Source organism: Polypterus senegalus, chromosome 11 (assembly GCF_016835505.1).
Source record: "Polypterus senegalus isolate Bchr_013 chromosome 11, ASM1683550v1, whole genome shotgun sequence".
In the NCBI taxonomy this organism is placed as follows: Eukaryota; Metazoa; Chordata; class Cladistia; order Polypteriformes; family Polypteridae; genus Polypterus; species Polypterus senegalus.
Window position 1 is genome coordinate 63,574,212 of NC_053164.1, and position 18,356 is coordinate 63,592,567.

The window sequence follows — 18,356 nt, forward strand, 5'->3', positions numbered from 1 at the left end:
CATTTTTATGCAATCGTTTTGTTCAAATCACTGAATTAAAGCTGAAAGTCTGCACTTCAACTGCATCTGAGTTGTTTCATTTAAAATTCATTGTGGTAAAGTACAGAACCAAAATGAGAAAAACGTTGTCTCTGTCTAAATATTTCTGGACCTAACTGTAGATATATGGACGTGTATGTCAGCTGAAGGGCCCACTTCTGTCTTGCATTTTTCTGTTAGTTGAAATATTTCTTCTGAGTTACTGAGCCTTGGTTCTCTTAAACTTGATGAAGTGAGGCCCCAATGAATGTTGTATGCAGAGGAGCGCCGTGATCGAGCTCCATATTCTGCTGTGTGTCACCTGATCACGTGCCTCAGAATTTCAAGGCTCTGGGTGTAGTTGGACTTTTTGCCACAAATAATACCAATGAAATGTTAAAAGCGAAATACTAAGAAGCCCCGTCACATCCCAACTGTTGAATCAAGCTCAGTTGGCTAGCACTGCTGTCACGTTTCAAACCACCATTTTGGAATTTGAGTATATAAAAATGTTTTTAGCAGGATTTACGTTTACTTTTATAAAATACATGCAGCAATTGGAAAAGGGAAGGTCCCTTCTCGAGGCAGTGACATCTCAATACGTCAATAAAATTGTAGCAGAGCCAAGGGAGACTATTTGAAAGTTGGGATACTTCCATTTTCATAACAAAAGACAAAAAATGATCAAAAGAAATAATCAAACCAAATATGGTTGACATGTTGCAGTCTGAGGAGAATGCCAGGCAGTCAAAAAGGTTGCTCCTGCAAAGAAGCTCAGTTTCCGTCTCAGATGCAGGTTTGTGAGTTCTGTTTCTGCGTTGTCATTGCTTGAGGGTATGACAGATGTTAAGAGGGAACGTTGGAGTGCCAGCTGGGCTACCCCAGGTACTCAGTGGCATGGCAAGGAAACAAAAGCAGCATCAAGCCTTTGGCTGTGATTTAAAAGCTCAGGAGAGCATTCAGGCTTCAGGGTCGGAGCTTTGTCATCTCCAGAATGAGATGGCTCCTTTCTAGGAGTGCCTTGCTTTTATAGCTTCTGGACCAGAAGCAGTGAGGGGTCAGTCATCCTGAAAGGGGCTTCTCAGAGCTGTGGGTGAGAACAGAGACACTTGGTGTCCCGGGATGATAGTGCTTACCTCTGATGAGTCCGGCAGGTGATGCATATCTGTGACACCGGAGAATCTGAGGCCATGGAGAAAGTGACGTCATCCGTCTTTAAGCCACCTGTCTTAAGTTCAACAGTTAAAAAGAGAGAAGGAGTTAGCAATCCTGACAGCTATAGCCCTGCAGTCACTGTGCGTAGCTCTGTAGAGCCCTGGCCATGCCCTTTAGGTGCTTGTGTCTGACACGATGTATTAGGAAGTTTTTCTTTACACAGAGAGAACAACGGAATAAGTGACCATGCAGTGTGGTAGACAGGAAGTCTTTAGGGACTTTCAAAACTCGACTTGATGTTATTTTGGAAGAATTAGGTGGATAGGACTGGTGGGCTTGTTGGGCTGAATTCCCTGTTCTCATCTAGAGTGTTATAAAGCTCTTGTAATGTTCTTATGCTATGGCATTCAGACATGTTCATTTTATTTGAATTCCCTGATTATGTTGGGGTTCTGCTTTTGTATTAAAAATTCATACCGTCATTTCAAACCATCACCGATGTCCAATACCATTAGTGAGGCGGGGTTTGGAGAAACAGGCGATAGAGAGATGGTTATGTATTACAAATAATTACTCTACCCATGTACCGTTGAAAGCTTGGGATGCATTATAGAAAACAAATCCTACTTTGTTCTGTTTCATCGTAGCTCATTAGCACATATTTAGCCTTTTCTTATAATGCGTGCAAATGTCACTAACAAGTTGCCTTAGACAGGAATCGGTGACCCACAATGTGAGCTAGCATTTCATAATGCAAAATGACCGTCTTTAGAGCGACACCAGTGAGTGGTCATTTTAAGGATAGCCAGCTACCTAATGGTGCGATGTAAAGAGCAAGAAGCCGTTGGCACTGGGAGCCTGCGAATGCTGCAGCCATGCGGTGCCATTAATAATCTTGCACTCTTCCCATTCAAACTTTGTGTGTTAGACAAGACAAGACCATCTCAGCCTCAGGGTACTCCGGCTTCTTAAAGAAAATTGTCAGTAAGTTTTATATACACTATATTGGGACGCCTGCTCATATTATACCAATAGGGACTGTAATGACAAGGCATTCAAACACATATACAGCGGTACCTTGGTATACGTCCTTAATACGTTCCAGACTCTTGAACTTGTACCAAAAGAATTTTTCCCATAAAAAATAAAGGGAAAATGATTAATCCGTTCCCATGAAAAAAAAATCCTATTGCTATTGGCATATTCTACATTGATGGGGTTTTATAAAATAATTTAAACACTGCTTAATACTAAAATACATAAATACAAAAGCAATTAGATGAAATAAATGAAAATTGTAACCTCACTTTACCTTTTAATAACGTCTTTGTTTTTCACAATCGTAGATACCGTCGTTCTCGGCATGCCACCTTCATACTTTTCAACAATCAATTCAAATTTACGCGAAAAAACCCAAAATCACGTGAAAATTCACAGAGAGTTATGGCGCGGGTTGTTCACTGAATGCTAGCAACTGGCTTACTGGCGCTCGTGGGGAGTTGTGGCTTTGTCTCGAGTGAGGTAAACGAGGGTAGCGCACATGCGGTGTTCTCTCACGCGAGTCGTATTCCAAACAAAGGTCGTATACCAAGCAAAATGTTTTGCGTCCAAACAGGACGTATACCAAGCTGGACTTTTTCCAAAGCGGACGTATACCAAGGTACCACTGTACTTTAATATGGAGTTGGTCCCCCCCTGTGCAACTCTAACCACTTCCACTCTTCTTGGAAGGCTTTCCACAAGATTTTGGAGCGTTTCTGTGGGAATTTATGCCCATACATTCTGTAGAGTGTTTATGAGGTCAGGCACTGATGTTAGATGATGAGGCCTGGCTTGCAATCTCCGTTCCAGGTCATTCCAAAGGTATTGAATGGGGTTGAGGTCAGGGCTCGGTGCTTACATTAATGCCAGTGGACATTTGGAACTCTTCAGCTGTGGCATCAATAGAGTGTTGGCAATGTTTACGCACCACGCCACTCTGACCTTACCTGGTCTTCCGCTTTGTGGCTGAGTTGCTGTTTTTAATAAATTTCACACACCATCTTATTGCAATGGTGGCATCCTATGACAGTGCCACGCTTGAAGTCACTGAGCTCTTCTGAATGACCCATTTTGTTTCACAAATGTTTCTAAATTTAGACTGCATGGCTGAGTGCTCGATTTTATACACCTGTGGTGATAGCTCTGATTGAAACACCTGAATTGAACAATTAAGAGTTGCACCCCAAATCTTTTTGTCTATATAGTGTTTATTAAAGGCCATTCTTCCTGTCTCAATGGTACAAATGTAACTGGTTGCTTAATGGCAGTTTTGCAATTATTTTTATGAAAGGAAAACAAATTCAATTTCGCAATAATTGCTGGCTCATCACTAATATTAGTTTTAAAGTATACTGGGCCTGGGTGGGGTGGGCTCCCCCGCTTCCACAGTCTATGTTCTGAGCCCGGTCAACCACATCTATAAAACAAAATCTCATAACCCATTGTAAGAATAAGAAGACACAATAAGAAGAGTTGAGGCCCCCGTAGGCAAACCTTGTAAAACTGAAATTCTAAAAAAAAAAACAATACGCATATATAAGAGCGTTAAGGAAATGGCTTTTCAGACAGGACTCTGGTTCTGACTGACTCAAAGATGGCAGAGTTCCTGGTTATGTGTATTTCCGGCAGTAAGAGTTGGGTCGGGGTGGACAGACGCCAGAAGTAACATTGGTGATGGAAAAGCAATCAATCTTCGAGTCTTCTGAGGGAAGGAAACAAAAGGCATTATCGCAAAGCTCCAACCCAAGGAGTGGCAAAGAATTACCTTCACCAGAGACCTAGAACTGCCCCTATGTGCACACGACACCATCATGACAAGACAAAAGTCCGCTTTACTCGCTGGTCTGTGCCATAGACTTCCGACCTCTCAGACTTGCTTGTCCAATACCCCTGTCAACATATTAGTCTTTAGCTACTCTGCCCCTCCATCCACTATAACGGGGAAGGGAAGGACCATGATGCGCTGCCCAGAAATCTCACACAATGTCTGATGCAAAAAACACTGTAGAAAACTTTCTTACGAGGCCCATAAAAGTAAAATGTAACGGCTGTGGTTATTGCTTTGAGGAAATGTCGATGTGGTCAGCCAGTCACTAATGGATGATACAGGGTGGGGCATAAAGATCTCTCACATGCGGGCTGTAGTGCGGGTAGAGAGGTGTGGGGTGGGTCTCATTCGGTAGGTTAGGCTCTACCATTTTCAGCACCACATCATGAGTTGGACCGGTGAACATTGGGGCTTTGTTGTTCAAGCGTATTATGAGAACAACCGTTCTGTGACCGCGACACAGAGAGTGTCCCGTACACACTTCACACTCCGTCGAAATGCATTTGTGCCAACAACAACAACAACATTTATTTCGATAGCACATTTTCATACAGATAATGGAGCTCAAAGTGCTTTACATCATAAAGAAAAAAGAAATAAAAGACAAAGTAAGAATTAGAATAAGACAACACTAATTAACATAGAATAAAAGTAAGGTCTGATGATCAGGGAGGACAGAAAAAAACTCCAGACGGCTGGAGAGAAAAAATAAAATCAGCAGGGGTTCCAGACCACGAGACCACCTAGTCCCCTCTGGGCATTCTATCTAACATAAATGAAACAGTCATCTTTGTATTTAGGGTTTCTGATGGAAGGATTCGATGATGACGGTCATGTGGACTTCTGGCTTTTAATCGATTTTGCTATGGATTTCTAACCTTCGGGCAACTGGGTCCACATTGAAAAGAAAATCGCCTGGCACACCTAAGACAGAACATGTGAGGTTTTAACAGGCTCACATAGCATGACGTTTGCTCGGAGTGTTGATGGAAATGATCCCTGGGCATTTGATCTCTTTAAGGGGAGATTGGGCAGATTTAAGCCCATGTGACTTTTTCCTTTGGGGATACTCTTGAGGATTTGAAGGAAAAGGATCAGACAGGAAATCGACGCCTGAGATGATCCGGGAACGTCTTCAGCAATGTATTGCCAATGACAGCCGCCATTTGTCGGATGTGGTTTTTAAAACTCATTAAAACAAAACCGTTTCTTATGTACTTTTCAGAAATATATACAATTTGTTTTTAGAGAGCTTCGTTCATTTTTTATACCTCTTCAAAATGTGGGAGACCTTTATGCCCCACCCTGTATAATCGACCATCGCCTAAGTTCTGAAAAGTGCTTGACTTGTCCCACAGTCTTTACATTAGTCGCTTAGAAGGGCCATCCTGTGTCCAATTGCGATTGAGCATACAGTACATGTAAATTTCTGGTTATCCTGATTATAGAAACATCAAGAACCAATCCAGATAGGGCCGTTATTTCATGTAAGAAAGACAGGCATTCCATGATAAGGTAGTTGACTCACTAATGGCACCAGAAAATGCCAACGTGTAAGTGTTGATAAGCAAATTCAAGGAGGAGTTCCATTGGCTGATGGTAAGGACCCTATATAAACCCATATGCCATACATGTTTGAATATTCTGTGCCAACAGGATTCATGACTCCGGAAGAAAGGAAGATTTTTGAAAACCTGAAGTCTCCTCATCTGAAGTATTGGATTCCGGTGGTGTGGTTTGGAAACCTGGCCTCTAAGGCGAGAAAAGAAGGAAGAATACAAGACAGCGTAGATCTTCAACATATTATGAGCGTAAGTAGGGTGATGGCTGAGCCGTAATCTAGTCTTTAATCAAAATGGAACCGGACAGACACACAGTGAGCCACCATAGGGCTGCAGGGAAAGTACAAAGCTTTGTCAAGCTGCGTCACCCTAAGACATGTGACGTCACTCGTGTAGTTCTATGTGTATCGATAAGTTTAAGGTGTGGGAAACAGACAGTCCAATGGTCGTGGCTGAAGTGTATGTGAGAATCCCTGTTTGTGACTCTAATGGTGGTAGTTGTTATGGATCTTTGCTTTGGACAATTAGAAATGATTTCTGTTTACATTTTTTACTGTAATTATTTTTTACTCCACAAATATTGTGTGCTCTGTGTTTTGTTTGCAACTGTGGCTTTTGAGTTAATGATGTTAGTTTGTGGTCACGAGCCTTGATGGTGTTGCAGCATGCACTGTAATTTGACAGATCCTATTTAAGATGGTGGTGTGATGTGGCAGTACAACCTAAAAGGACTTCTTCTCTCGTTGGTCCGTACGATCACTGTGCCACTGGACTGGCGCCCCCATTAAGAAGTTTGTTCTGGTACAAGATTTCCACAGGCGCCACTTTTGTTTTTTTTTTTGTGTGTGTACAGTAAGTCTGCAGCCTTGCTTTTTTAGTCTCTTGTGTGCCTTGCAATAGCATTGAGGACTGTAGTTATTTTGAGATTTTGTGTGCCTTGTTTATCATGCCAAGCATTTCCTGGATTTGTCTGTTTTATACCTCTAGTAAGGCGTGTGCATCACAAAACATCACTGGACTATCAGAACAAGGTTATCAGATTTCCAAAGGGGTAAACTTTCATCCATCAACTGGTAAACTGGCCCTGTAGCTGAGCTGTCAGTAAGTCACTCCTGTATTATCTTTGCTTTGTGGTTCAGGTCATTGTCTTGTTGGAACCCAAAGTGTTCTGGAGCAGGTTTTCATTAAGCATATCTGTATACTTTGATCCATTCTTCTTCCCATCAACCCTGACTAGTCTCCTAGTCTATGCCAGTCCAAAAAAACCCCACAGCATGATTCTGCCACCACCATGCTCACCGTATGGTACCGGTAATGAACGGTGCATGTTTTCCTTCACACACAATGCTAATCTTAGTTCCATCAGACCAGAAAATCTTGTTTTTCACAGATGGAAAGTCCTTAAGGTGCCTTTGTGTAAACTCCAAGCTGACTTTCACGTATCTTTGACTGAGGAGAGGTTTTTGTCTCTGCCATAAAGGCCAGATCAGTGGTAAGTTGTCCTTCTGGAACTTTCTCTCATCTCCGCACAGGTTACCATTGGGTTCTTGGACATCTCTCTTACCAAGGCCACTTGCTCAGTTTGGACAAGAGGTTACCAAATTGTGGTTGTTCCAAATCTCTTCTGTTTAAGAATATTTGAGGTTTTTGGGAACCTTCAATGTTCCAGAAATGTTTTTGTGGCCTTCCCCAAATATGAGTCTTGACACAATCCTGTCTCTAAGCTCTGCAGACAATTCCTTGGACCTGATGGCTTTGTTTTTACTAACCTTTGAGACCTTCTACAGACAGATGTGTGGCTTTGCTAATCAGGGCCAGTCAATTGAACTGGCCAGAGGTGGACCCCAAACGAGGTGTAGCAACATCTCAATGATGATCAGTACAATGGGATGCAAATAAGCCAAATTTCAAGGGTCACAATAAGGGTCTGAATACTTGTGTTAATGTGCTATATTTTTATTTTTGATGTATTTCCAAAAGTTCCTAAAATCCTGATTTTGCTTTGTCAATGTGGGGTATTGAGTATTATATGATGAGGGAAAAGTGAATTGAAATGATTTTATTACAAGGCTGCACGTTAAGAAAATATGACAGTGAAGGGTCTGAGTACTTTGTGAAGGGGCTGTCAATTTAATGATCTCCATCTGCTTTGGTTGGGTGATGAGGAGAAAAGGTGGGGTAAGCAAAGTTTGGAGTGAGGAGCAGTCGAGAGCCGAGGAGTGTGTGGAGTGAAGGAAGAGGGATGAGAATGGAGGGAACATGGGGTGATAGGGGAAAAAAGGAAAATCACCTCTAGCTGACTAATTTAGGCCTACAAAACATGCCACCTAGTCGGTGAAGTGGGGCATTCAAAAAGAAGAAGATGAACGTTGTGTTAGACATGTCAGCAGTGACATACAGTGCGTTAGAAGTAAACAAAACCTGTTTGTGATGGGCGACCAAGCTGAGTCACTATTCCTGCTATTATTGGAACTCGTCTGGGTTTGTGGTTATTTCTGTCGTAGACTTGCCAGTGGGATTCTCATCTTGTCCTCTGGGCTGAACAGCTGACAAGGGGGAGGCAGTGAGTAATTGTCAAAGGCATCCTGCATTGTTTCATTGTTTCCTTTGTGTCTGCTTGTCATACAGTCGATTCAGAAAGTCTTCAGACCCCTTCACTTTCTGCACACTTTGTTGTGTTGCAGATTCATTTGAAATCGATACATCAGTCTCCACTTGATAACACATGATGACAAACAGAATACGTGTTTTCAGAAAGGTTTGAAAATTTAAAATCACTGATTTTTTTAATCCCTAAAAGTTTTTAGACCTTGAGTTTAATACTTTAGTAGAAGCCCCTTTGGCAGGTGTCTTCTTATGTAACCCTCTACAAGCTTTGAAGAGCAGGATTGGAGCAGTTGATCCCATGCTTCCTGGTAGATCCTCTGAGAATCCATTAGATTGTATGGAAAACATCTGTAAAGTGCCGTCTTCAGGTCTCTCTGCACTTTCTTTGGGGTTAAAGTCTGGGCTTTAGATGATCTACTCAAGGACAGTCAAAGACTTGTACCAACGTCACTCCAGCATTGTCTTGGTTCTATGCTTTGTGTCATTGAATCATCTACACGGTCTGGGCTTCCATACGCTCTGCAGCTGGTTTTCTTTACAGATGTCTCTACATTCATCGTTAAATTAATTCTATCACTGAGAAGGACCTCATAGCATGATGCTGCCACCCCTGTGCCTATCTATCTATCTATCTATCTATCTATCTATCTATCTATCTATCTATCTATCTATCTATCTATCTATCTATCTATCTATCTATCTATCTATCTATCTATCTATCTATCTATCTATCTATCTATCGTCTCTTGACATTCTCCTCAAAGCTACGTAATTTCCTGATGTCTTCAGCCTCCCCGTGTCATGACCCAGAATTGGATGGGCAGTTGTAAATACGGACGGATGGATTTGCCACCCGCACTCCTGGAGCCTCTCGTTCTTTTTCCAGAATGTTCATCTAGGATTTTAATGCCCACCACTGCATTGTTTGAGCTTCTCTGCCAGGACTAGAAGGGTCATCAGTGCCCAGTGTGGTGTGGTGAGCACAGGGCCGTCACAAAGAGCTTCACACTCTGCTGTCCATCAAGACAAACAGAAGGCCTCCTCGCTTGTTTTGCTAGCACTGTGACTCGCGTATGGCGCACATGGGAGGCGAAGGCATTTTCATGAGACAGTTTTATGGTTTGTTATGGAAGCTCAGTGATGTTCTGTGTGTGGGAGTGAAAGGTTACAATAACAATTACAGGAACCAAATGAAACTTGTTGTAATATGGCTCCATTAAAATGTTGAGATTGGCACAAATGGAGCCCTGCAGTGTCCTTACGCCTTGACATCTTATTAAATAACAGAACACAAATGCCTGGTGGTTCACTTTTGTAATGCGTAGGCATTAATGAAACTCTGAATTGTAATTAAATAACAGAGCACCAATGAACCGCCAATCCTTACATTTTGACATTTAGCCAAATAACAGTGCCAACTGTGTCTGGTGGTTCATTTTTTTATTATTTTAATTTACTTGCTTGGCGTAAGCACAAGCTGCCTTAGTGTTAACACAAAACCAAATGTCGACGTTCTCCTTGTCCAGCACTTCTAATGATTTCTTTTTATCCTTCATCAGGAAATGAACAAGTTCCGTACCTGGTGTTCCACGTTGTTTGGCTACGACTGGGTTGGCATTCCTTTGGTGTACACACAGGTAACGTCTAGCAAATGTTATCATCTTGGGGTGTTAAATGGTTAAGGGAGGCCGAGAGAAACTTAAATACTAATGATCTCATCTCAGTTCATCTCTTCATCTGGTGAAGGCTGCAGTGGCAGCAGGCCAAGCAGGTCAGTCCAGACCAGCTGAGAGATATGAACCCCCTCAGCGAGTCCCAGGTCTGCCTCACGGTCTTCTATCCTGAACTGTGCCTTATGGATGAGGGGGAGTAGAAACTCTACTCTGAGGATCTCGCAGATTCACCCCAACATGGAGTGTCAGCCCAGCCACCCTGATAAGAAACCTCATTTCTGTTGCTGGCACGTGTGATCTCGTTCCCTACAGCTCATGACTGTAGGTGTGAGTACACCAGGAAATTAGGAGTCTCATGTTTAGACTCGACTTCTGCTTCACCACTGTGGAGAGCTGCCGCTGCTCCAGTCTACATGTTGATCTCATGTTCCCTCTCCCATCAGACCCTGAGACACATAAACTCCTTCAATAAAGACAATTGTAGACCCCCACACACACACACACTTTTTTCCACGAGCTGGAGGTTCAGATCCTCATTCCTGCTGCCTCACATTATAGCCAAACTGGCAGTCAATTTTTGTGCGAGTCGCTGGCTCATCACTAGCATTAATAATGTCAGTGTACTTGTCACTTACATGTCCAGTGCTCTGAATCTATGATGCAGAACTTCATTTGACTGAACTGAAAACACCAATCTGCTCACCTGATGTACTCTTTCCCAAAGTTTGTACCTGAAGGTCTAATAAGACGTGTGGCATAACCGCATACTGTACCATTGCTTTATTGTTGCTTTATACAGTTTCTTGTATTAGGAATTTGTTAGTTTTCACATACCCCTTGGGGTCGGAGCGCAGGGTCAGCTATTGTACAGCGCCCCCTGGAGCAATTTCAGGTTAAGGGCCCAGCACAGCAGGATCTCTTTTGGAAGTAATGGGGATTTGAACCGGCAGCCTTCCGGAAACACAAGTGCAGATCCTTTGATTTCTAGGGTGTAAACTCCACATACACTTTATGTCAGTGTTAATCACCTACACAGATGTTGGCTTTTGTAAAGCAAATGATGAGTTTGTTGTAAATTGTTCTGCTGATTTGGCCCTCACACTTCTTTCTGCCTGTTACTCGACACTGGGGGTCCCACAAGGCTGTGTGCCAAGTCCCCTCCTTTTGTCACTGCACATGTGAGGCTCATAACTGTTTGATATTCAGATGACAGAACACTGGTGAGGCTGATCTGAAATGGGAATGAGAAAGCCCAGAGGGATGGCAAAGTCGGCAAATTAGCAGCATGGTGCTCAGAACACAACCTGCTGCGATTTCGGGCGACATTGTGATGACTTATCCCCTCTTAAAATCCAATGGGATAATTTGGAGAAGGTCTGCGATTTTAAAATTATGGAAACCCTCCTCACTGAGGACCTTAGGTGGGCAATAAACCCCACAGCTCGGGCCGAAAAAGCACAGCAGTGATTCAATGGTTAAACGATGCAGTCCACCCTCCCAGGTGCTCCTGTCCTTTTACCACTGCTCGAGAAAGCGTCCTGACACACGCCGACTGCACAGCCGCGGGCGAAAGAGCTCTTGAGAGAACTGTGGTCAGCTCTACATTTAGAACATCAGTAGCACTTTATAATAATTAATAATTAGAACATCAGAACACTTGAAACGAGAACAGGCCATCCAGCCCAACAAAGCTCAGCACTCGTATCCATTAATATAATTAACAATCATTATGTGATGTTTAACAAATCATGAGTTCACGTTCATTCAAACAGTTATTTAATGATAATTCATACATTAGTCCTGTACACTTATTTACATCAAGTCGAGTTTTGAAAGTCCCTAACGTCTTACTGTCCACCACACTACTTGGTCGATTATTCCAAGTGTCTATCGTTCTTTGTGTAAAGAAAAACTTCCTAATGGTTGTGTGAAATTTACCCTTAACAAGTTTCCAACTGGGCGGCATGGTGGCGCAGTGGTAGCGCTGCTGCCTCGCAGTTAGGGGACCCGGGTTCGCTTTCCAGGTCCTCCCTGCATGGAGTTTGCATGTTCTCCCCATGTCTGCATGGGTTTCCTCCCACAGTCCAAAGACATGCAGGTTAGGTGGATTGGTGATTCTAAATTGGTCCTAGTGTGTGCTTGGTGTGTGGGTGTGTGTTCTGTGGTGGGTTGGCACCCTGCCCGGGATTGGTTCCTGCCTTGTGCCCTTTGTTGGCTGGGATTGGCTCCCGCAGACCCCCGTGACCCTGTGTTCGGATTCAGTGAGTTGAAAAAAGGATAAATGGATGGAAGTTTCCAACTGTGTCCCTGTGTTCTTGATGAACTTATTTTAAAATAGTCCACTGGACTAATTCCCTTCATAATTTTAAACACTTCAGTCAGGTCTCCTCTTCATCTCCTGTAAAGGCTCAGCTCTTTTAATCTTTCCTCATAATTCATCCCCTGTAGCCCCTCAATCAGCCTCATTGCTCTTCTCTGGACCTTCTCTTCTGCTGTTATGTCCTTTTTGTAGTCTGGAGACCCAAACTTCACCCAGGACTCCAGATGAGGCTTCACCAGTGTGTTATAAAGACTGAGCAGAACCTCCTGTGACTTGTACTCCACACATCAAGGCGCTATATAACCTGACAGTCTGTTAGACTTCTTAATGGCTTCTGAACACTGTCGGGAAGTTGATAGCTTAGAGTCCACTATGACTCCTAAATCCTTCTAATAAGGTGGACTCTCAATGTTCAGACCCCCATTGTGTATTCAAACCTGATATTTTTACTTCCTATGTGTAATTCTTTACATTTACTGACATTAAACTTCATCGTCCACAAATCTGCCCAAGCCTGTCTGTTCCCCAAGTCCTTCTGTGATGATATAACGGATTCTAAATTATCTGCTAATCCACTTCTCTTGGTATCATCTGCAAACTTAACCATTTTGTTACTTATATTCCTATCTAAATCATTTATAAATATTAAAAATAGCAGCGGCCCTAGCACTGCCCCCTGCTGGTCACCACTCTTAACATCGGCCAGTTCTGATGAGGTTCCTCACACCATCACCCTCTGCTTCTTGAGTCTGAGCCAATTCTGCACCCATTTAAAAAAATAACCCTGAACTCCAAACCTCTCATGTGGCACCTTATCAAATGCTTTCTGAAAGTCCAGATAAATAATATCATAAGCTCCACTTTGATCGTATCCTTTTGTTGCCTCCTCATAGAATTCCATCATGTTAGTAAAACACGACCTCCCTCTTCTGAACCCATGCTGACTGTTCAGAATAACTCCTGTCCTTGCCATGCGTTGCTCAATCTTATCCTTAATAATTCCTTCCATTATTTTTCCTGTGATGCATGTTAAGCTTACTGGCCTATAGGTCAGGAAACTCTCTGATCTGCCCTGTCACCCTTATTATATAATGGGATGATATTTGACATTTTCCAGTCCTTTGGACTCGAGTGTGCAGTGATTTCCTTAAAAAAAAAAATTCAATATCAGTTACACAGGTTTTATTTATCATATGTACACTCGGTAAGACTGGTCAAGAATTTTTGACTGCTTTCACACTTTGCACGTTTTCAAATCAGTTATTTGTGAATTTGAGACGTTGTAATCATTTGCACAGGTTTATAATTATTTGTGAAGGTTTTTATAGCACCCAATCTAAAGTTGCAACTCTTCACGCCTTATAAATTTCCCCTTGGGATTAATAAAGAATCTATCTATCTATCTATCTATCTATCTATCTATCTATCTATCTATCTATCTATCTATCTATCTATCTATCTATCTATCTATCTATCTATCTATCTATCTATCTATCATATAATTAATACATTAGTAGGCAGTGGGCTGTGAGTCTGCACCCTGCTGAAGAAAGCAACAACGAGTAGTTTGTTAAACAGTTTAGTTTTATCCTTGTAAAAGAAATTAACGGCAGGAACAACTCAGTTGGAATCAACACATCAAGTTTATTGCCTCAATAACAGATTTGCAATGCTGTACATTCTAAGACAGATTATATCCCCCATTCATCATAAGGAAATTGTAATGCTAATAACGTGTCATCAATATTATTAAATCAGTCAAGTTCCGTCTCCAGGAAACATACAACAGACCTCTCGGACAGTTCCAGTCCCAGTCTGAAGATGTAAAGCAAAAATTATTTCCATTTTCAAAGATATCCCTAATACAACCCTTGATGCAAAAACTGTACAGTTGATAATACTGGCCAATGTAAAGGAGGTACACATTTTTCGGACAAAACAATTGGGAAATAACATTCAGTATAGAACATTGTTCAAAAGGGAGCATCAACATTTTTTAATTTCTCAACAGATGGATTGCGTAGTCAGAAAAAAAAAAAAAATCTGGTCAATCCTAACAGCATTAAACAAAGTCAATAAATAAAAAAATCAAGTTTTAATTGTGTTAAATAATCAGAAATATGACACCAAAAGCTGTACATGTTTTAGCTAAAAAAATAAAATAAAATGTTTCAAAGTTCTGAATAAATGAATAACAAAATATTTGTTTATATCAGTTATTACATTTTGCTATTAAAGAGTTTCTTAAACTTTCAGGGAACTTGTAAAACTAATGCGATATTTAATAAAGTAGCAACAATGGCTTTGACTAAACAATTGTGGGACAATATGCTGCCAACTATCTCTCTCTCTCTATAAATATATATATATATATATATATATATATACAGTATGTATGTATTGTGGCGAGTGGGTGGGGCCCAGGAGGACCGGAGGAGGGCTTACGGGGTGACCGCCCTGGTGGCTTTGGGGACCACGGGAACAGAGCTTAGAAGCTCAACCCTATAGGCGCCCATGGTCACTGCCAGGAGGTGCCCAGATGCCTGAGGAGACCTGGTCCACACCCAGAAGAAGGCTAAGTATCACAGTCCACTTGCATTACCAGTTTATTCACACAAATCCAAGAGAGATGCAGGGTCCTCTGGGTATACCTTGCCTCTGCTCAGTTAGCGAACAAGAGAGCTACTTAACAGGTTTAGATCAGGTTTTTTTTTTCTTTCTTTCTTTTGCTTGAATATTCAGTCCTTCAGGCCTGTTTGTTTAGCTAATAGCTAAGCTGTCTTGATATCTTCTGCAAAATTGTTGAGGTTTCTTCTCCAACTCCATGTCTCAGTAGTTTGTTTCAGAGTTCCACAGCTCTTTGCGTGAAGAAGAGCTTCCTGGCTTCTGTCCCAAAATGAACTTCCTCTTAACTTCCACTGATGTCCTCAAGTATGGAGTTCGCCTGTAAGTCAAAAGAATGTTGCTGGATCTCCTATATCAATACAGTTGAGGATTTGAAATACCTGGATGAGGGCCCTCTGCTCATACTAAACGGGTTGAATTCTCTGAGTCTGTCACAGTAGTACATGTCCTCAAGTCTCCTGAGTTACCCTCATTAGAAGACATTTTTAGATCATGAAGTCTTTGTAAATCATCCTTTTACCCTGCTGCCCACTGTGAGGTTATTTACATCATTTTTGAAACTGAAAAGTCTAGCCGTGTGTGTGTGTGTGTCCACCCTGCGATGGGCCGGCACCATTTCCACGGCTTGTTATTTGCATTGCACCCATTGCTTGCCACCCTGCTGTCCTCCTCTGGAGAAGCAGGTTTGGAAGATGTATGGATTTATGGAATTTTGCTCCGCTCTGACTCTGAGCCTTGTCTTGTTCACAGGTCGTGACCCTCGCAGTCTACACGTTTTTCTTTGCCTGTCTTATTGGCCGTCAGTTTCTGGACCCCAAAGAAGGCTACACCGGCCATGATCTTGACCTGTACATCCCTGTGTTCACTCTCCTACAGTTCTTCTTTTATTCAGGATGGCTGAAGGTAAGGTCCACTGTCTTAGGGGTCTTGGACACCCAAAGTGAGTAGTAAGACCAACGCTAAATGCATATCACTGAAGTAGCACTTTAAATGCTGGATCAGTCTAAGTTAATATATTGAACAATTATTATAAAAGTAAAGTTGAATAAATAAGAATCTGCAGCTGCATGAATAAAAGGTAAAGTACCACTTCCTGTTTATGGAAATAGGCCAAAAGTTGATCGAAATTGACGTCTTGTACCCTAATACTAGTATGCAAAATTTGGTAGACTGAAGTGAAAGTGAACGGAAGTTATCGTGTTTACACACAGACAGACAGACGTAATCCCAAAATGGTATTTTCAGACTCGAGGAGGTCTTAAAACATCGAGATTCATCAAAATCTCAAGGCCGAATTTTTGGATGATTACAATTCTTTCCCTATACGTCGTATACGAGAAAGTAAACACAACCATAAAATGGTGATTGCAATAAAGGAAAATGAAAAACCAAATGGTTCATGAAACTACAAGTAAAAAAGTATAAAGACAACGATGACTATGATAAGCAGAACCTACTAAAGATGGCTGACTGCCAGGCTCCATGGCCTTCGATCCACCACAACATGTGGGTCTGAATCCCCTTATCATTCTGCCATTGTAGTGTTTTAATCGCGATACTTCAGTCCACCAAGTAGGCTTTCATCTTTTTTTTCATCTCAATTCCCCATTGTTGTCATTATTTATTTTATTGATATGCTTGGTGACTTTTATTACATGAAAGTCGTTTTTGTAAATGGCACCACTTTGAAGTTATTGTTTATAACATCAATGTCTTGTTGCTGAAATGTGTGTAGTGGTAGCGCTGTGTGTGACATCGACACTTGACTCTTATAAAAGATGGCATTTCGCTTGGCCGGGTATCTTTACTTAGGCAACTGTACATAAAGAATTTTGTGTGGGACTTTTTGGCTCTTTCTTGACTTGAATTCTGCTTAATGTTTTTGGTGCTGATGTTCATATGTTTTTTGGTCTTTTTATATTTTGCTTCATGAAAAATAGGGAGGACACAAACGAAAAGAAAGAGAACATATCAGGAACTGAAGCTAAGCTGAATTGTTTCCAACTAGTGGGGTCTGACTGTGGTGGGTGGTGAGAATGGCAGCAACGGAGAGAAAAGTGCTGCTGGGCAGTAGAAGTCATTTCATGGGCACAGCAGCCATTATCTGATACAGCCGGAAGGAGATTCCCTTCAGTACAGAGGTGGATATTACGACTTGCCATCCCAACACTGAGCTCCTGTCCCACCTCTGCCGTCTCATGTTGGATGACTAGAAAGATAAATAGAGTGTTTGGCAGGATTAAATTAGATAGATAGACAGATGTGAAAGGCACTATATGATAGATAGATAGACAGATAGTGTCGGGAACAGCCCAGACACAGACAGGTAGACATGATTTTATCACCACAACACGTTTATTTTACAAATGTTTACAAATGTAGCCACACACACCCCAGTGCCGCAGTACCAATCACCCCTCAAGTCCTGGCCTTTTCACAATGCCTTTCTCTGTCTCTGGCCCACCTCCACTTCTCTCCTTCAAGCTCTGTTCTCTTCTACCCGACTCCAGCCCTCCAATGGAGGGAGGCACCCCCTTATATACACACTTGGATGTGCTCCAGGTGCTTCCCGACATTCTTCCGCATGCCGGCTGCGCATCTCGAAGCACTCCAGATGTCTCCGGTCCTCTTCCCCCCCGACACTTCTGGGTGTGATGGAAGTGCTAAGGTCCAGGGCTCCAAAGGCAGCGGGGCACACCCTGGTGGTGACCACGGGCCCCTACAGGGTTGAGCTTCAAAGCTCTGTATCTGTGACCCTCAAAGCAACCAGGGCAGTCTCTCCTCGTGGTCTGGAGGAGGCGCAAGCTGGGCAGCAGCCCCAGCCACTCGCCACAATAGATAGATATGAAAGGCATTATATGACAGACAGATAAATAGATAGGAAATGCAATTTATAATAGATAGATAGATTGATAGATAGATGTGAAAGGCACTATATGATAGCATAGTTGGCAGGAATAATTAGATAGAAAGATGTGAAAGGCACTACATAACAGATAGATAGATGTGAAAAGCACTATATGATTGATAGATAGAAATGATATGAATGGCATTATATGACAGACAGATAAATAGATAGGAAATGCACTTTATAATAGATAGATGTGAAAGGCACTATATAATAGATAGATAGACAAAGGGAGAGGGTGGGTGTGTCAACCCCAAGTGATTCTCACCAGTAACACTATAAAACCAAAACCCAAAATGCTAAGCAGAAAACGTTGCCAAATAGCCAGTCAAAACTCCTAGTGCCCGTCTTCTTTCAGCTGCTCCCGTTAGGGGTTGCCAGCCACAGCGGATCATCTTCTTCCATATCTTTCTGTCCTTTGCATCTTGTTATGTCACCCCCATCACCTGCATGTTCTCTCTCACCACATCCACAAACCTTCTCTTAGGCCTTCCTCTTTTCCTCTTCCCTGGCAACTCTATCCTTAGCATCCTTCTCCCAGTATACCCAGCATCTCTCCTCTGCACATGTCCAAATCAACGCAATCTCGCCTCTCTGACTTTGTCTCCCAACCGTCCAA

General features: G+C 42.2%; 1 protein-coding gene across 2 annotated transcripts in view; it reads left to right on the plus strand.

Moving 5' to 3' along the window:
* The window catches only part of LOC120539086 (bestrophin-3-like), a 57,364-nt gene that overhangs the window by 36,302 nt on the left and 2,706 nt on the right, over positions 1–18,356 (plus strand). For both annotated transcript variants that reach the window (XM_039768833.1, XM_039768834.1), the window contains 3 exons: positions 5,699–5,853; positions 9,771–9,848; positions 15,580–15,732. In XM_039768833.1, coding sequence (XP_039624767.1) covers positions 5,699–5,853; positions 9,771–9,848; positions 15,580–15,732 — 386 coding nt within the window. The remainder of the gene's footprint in view (positions 1–5,698; positions 5,854–9,770; positions 9,849–15,579; positions 15,733–18,356) is intronic.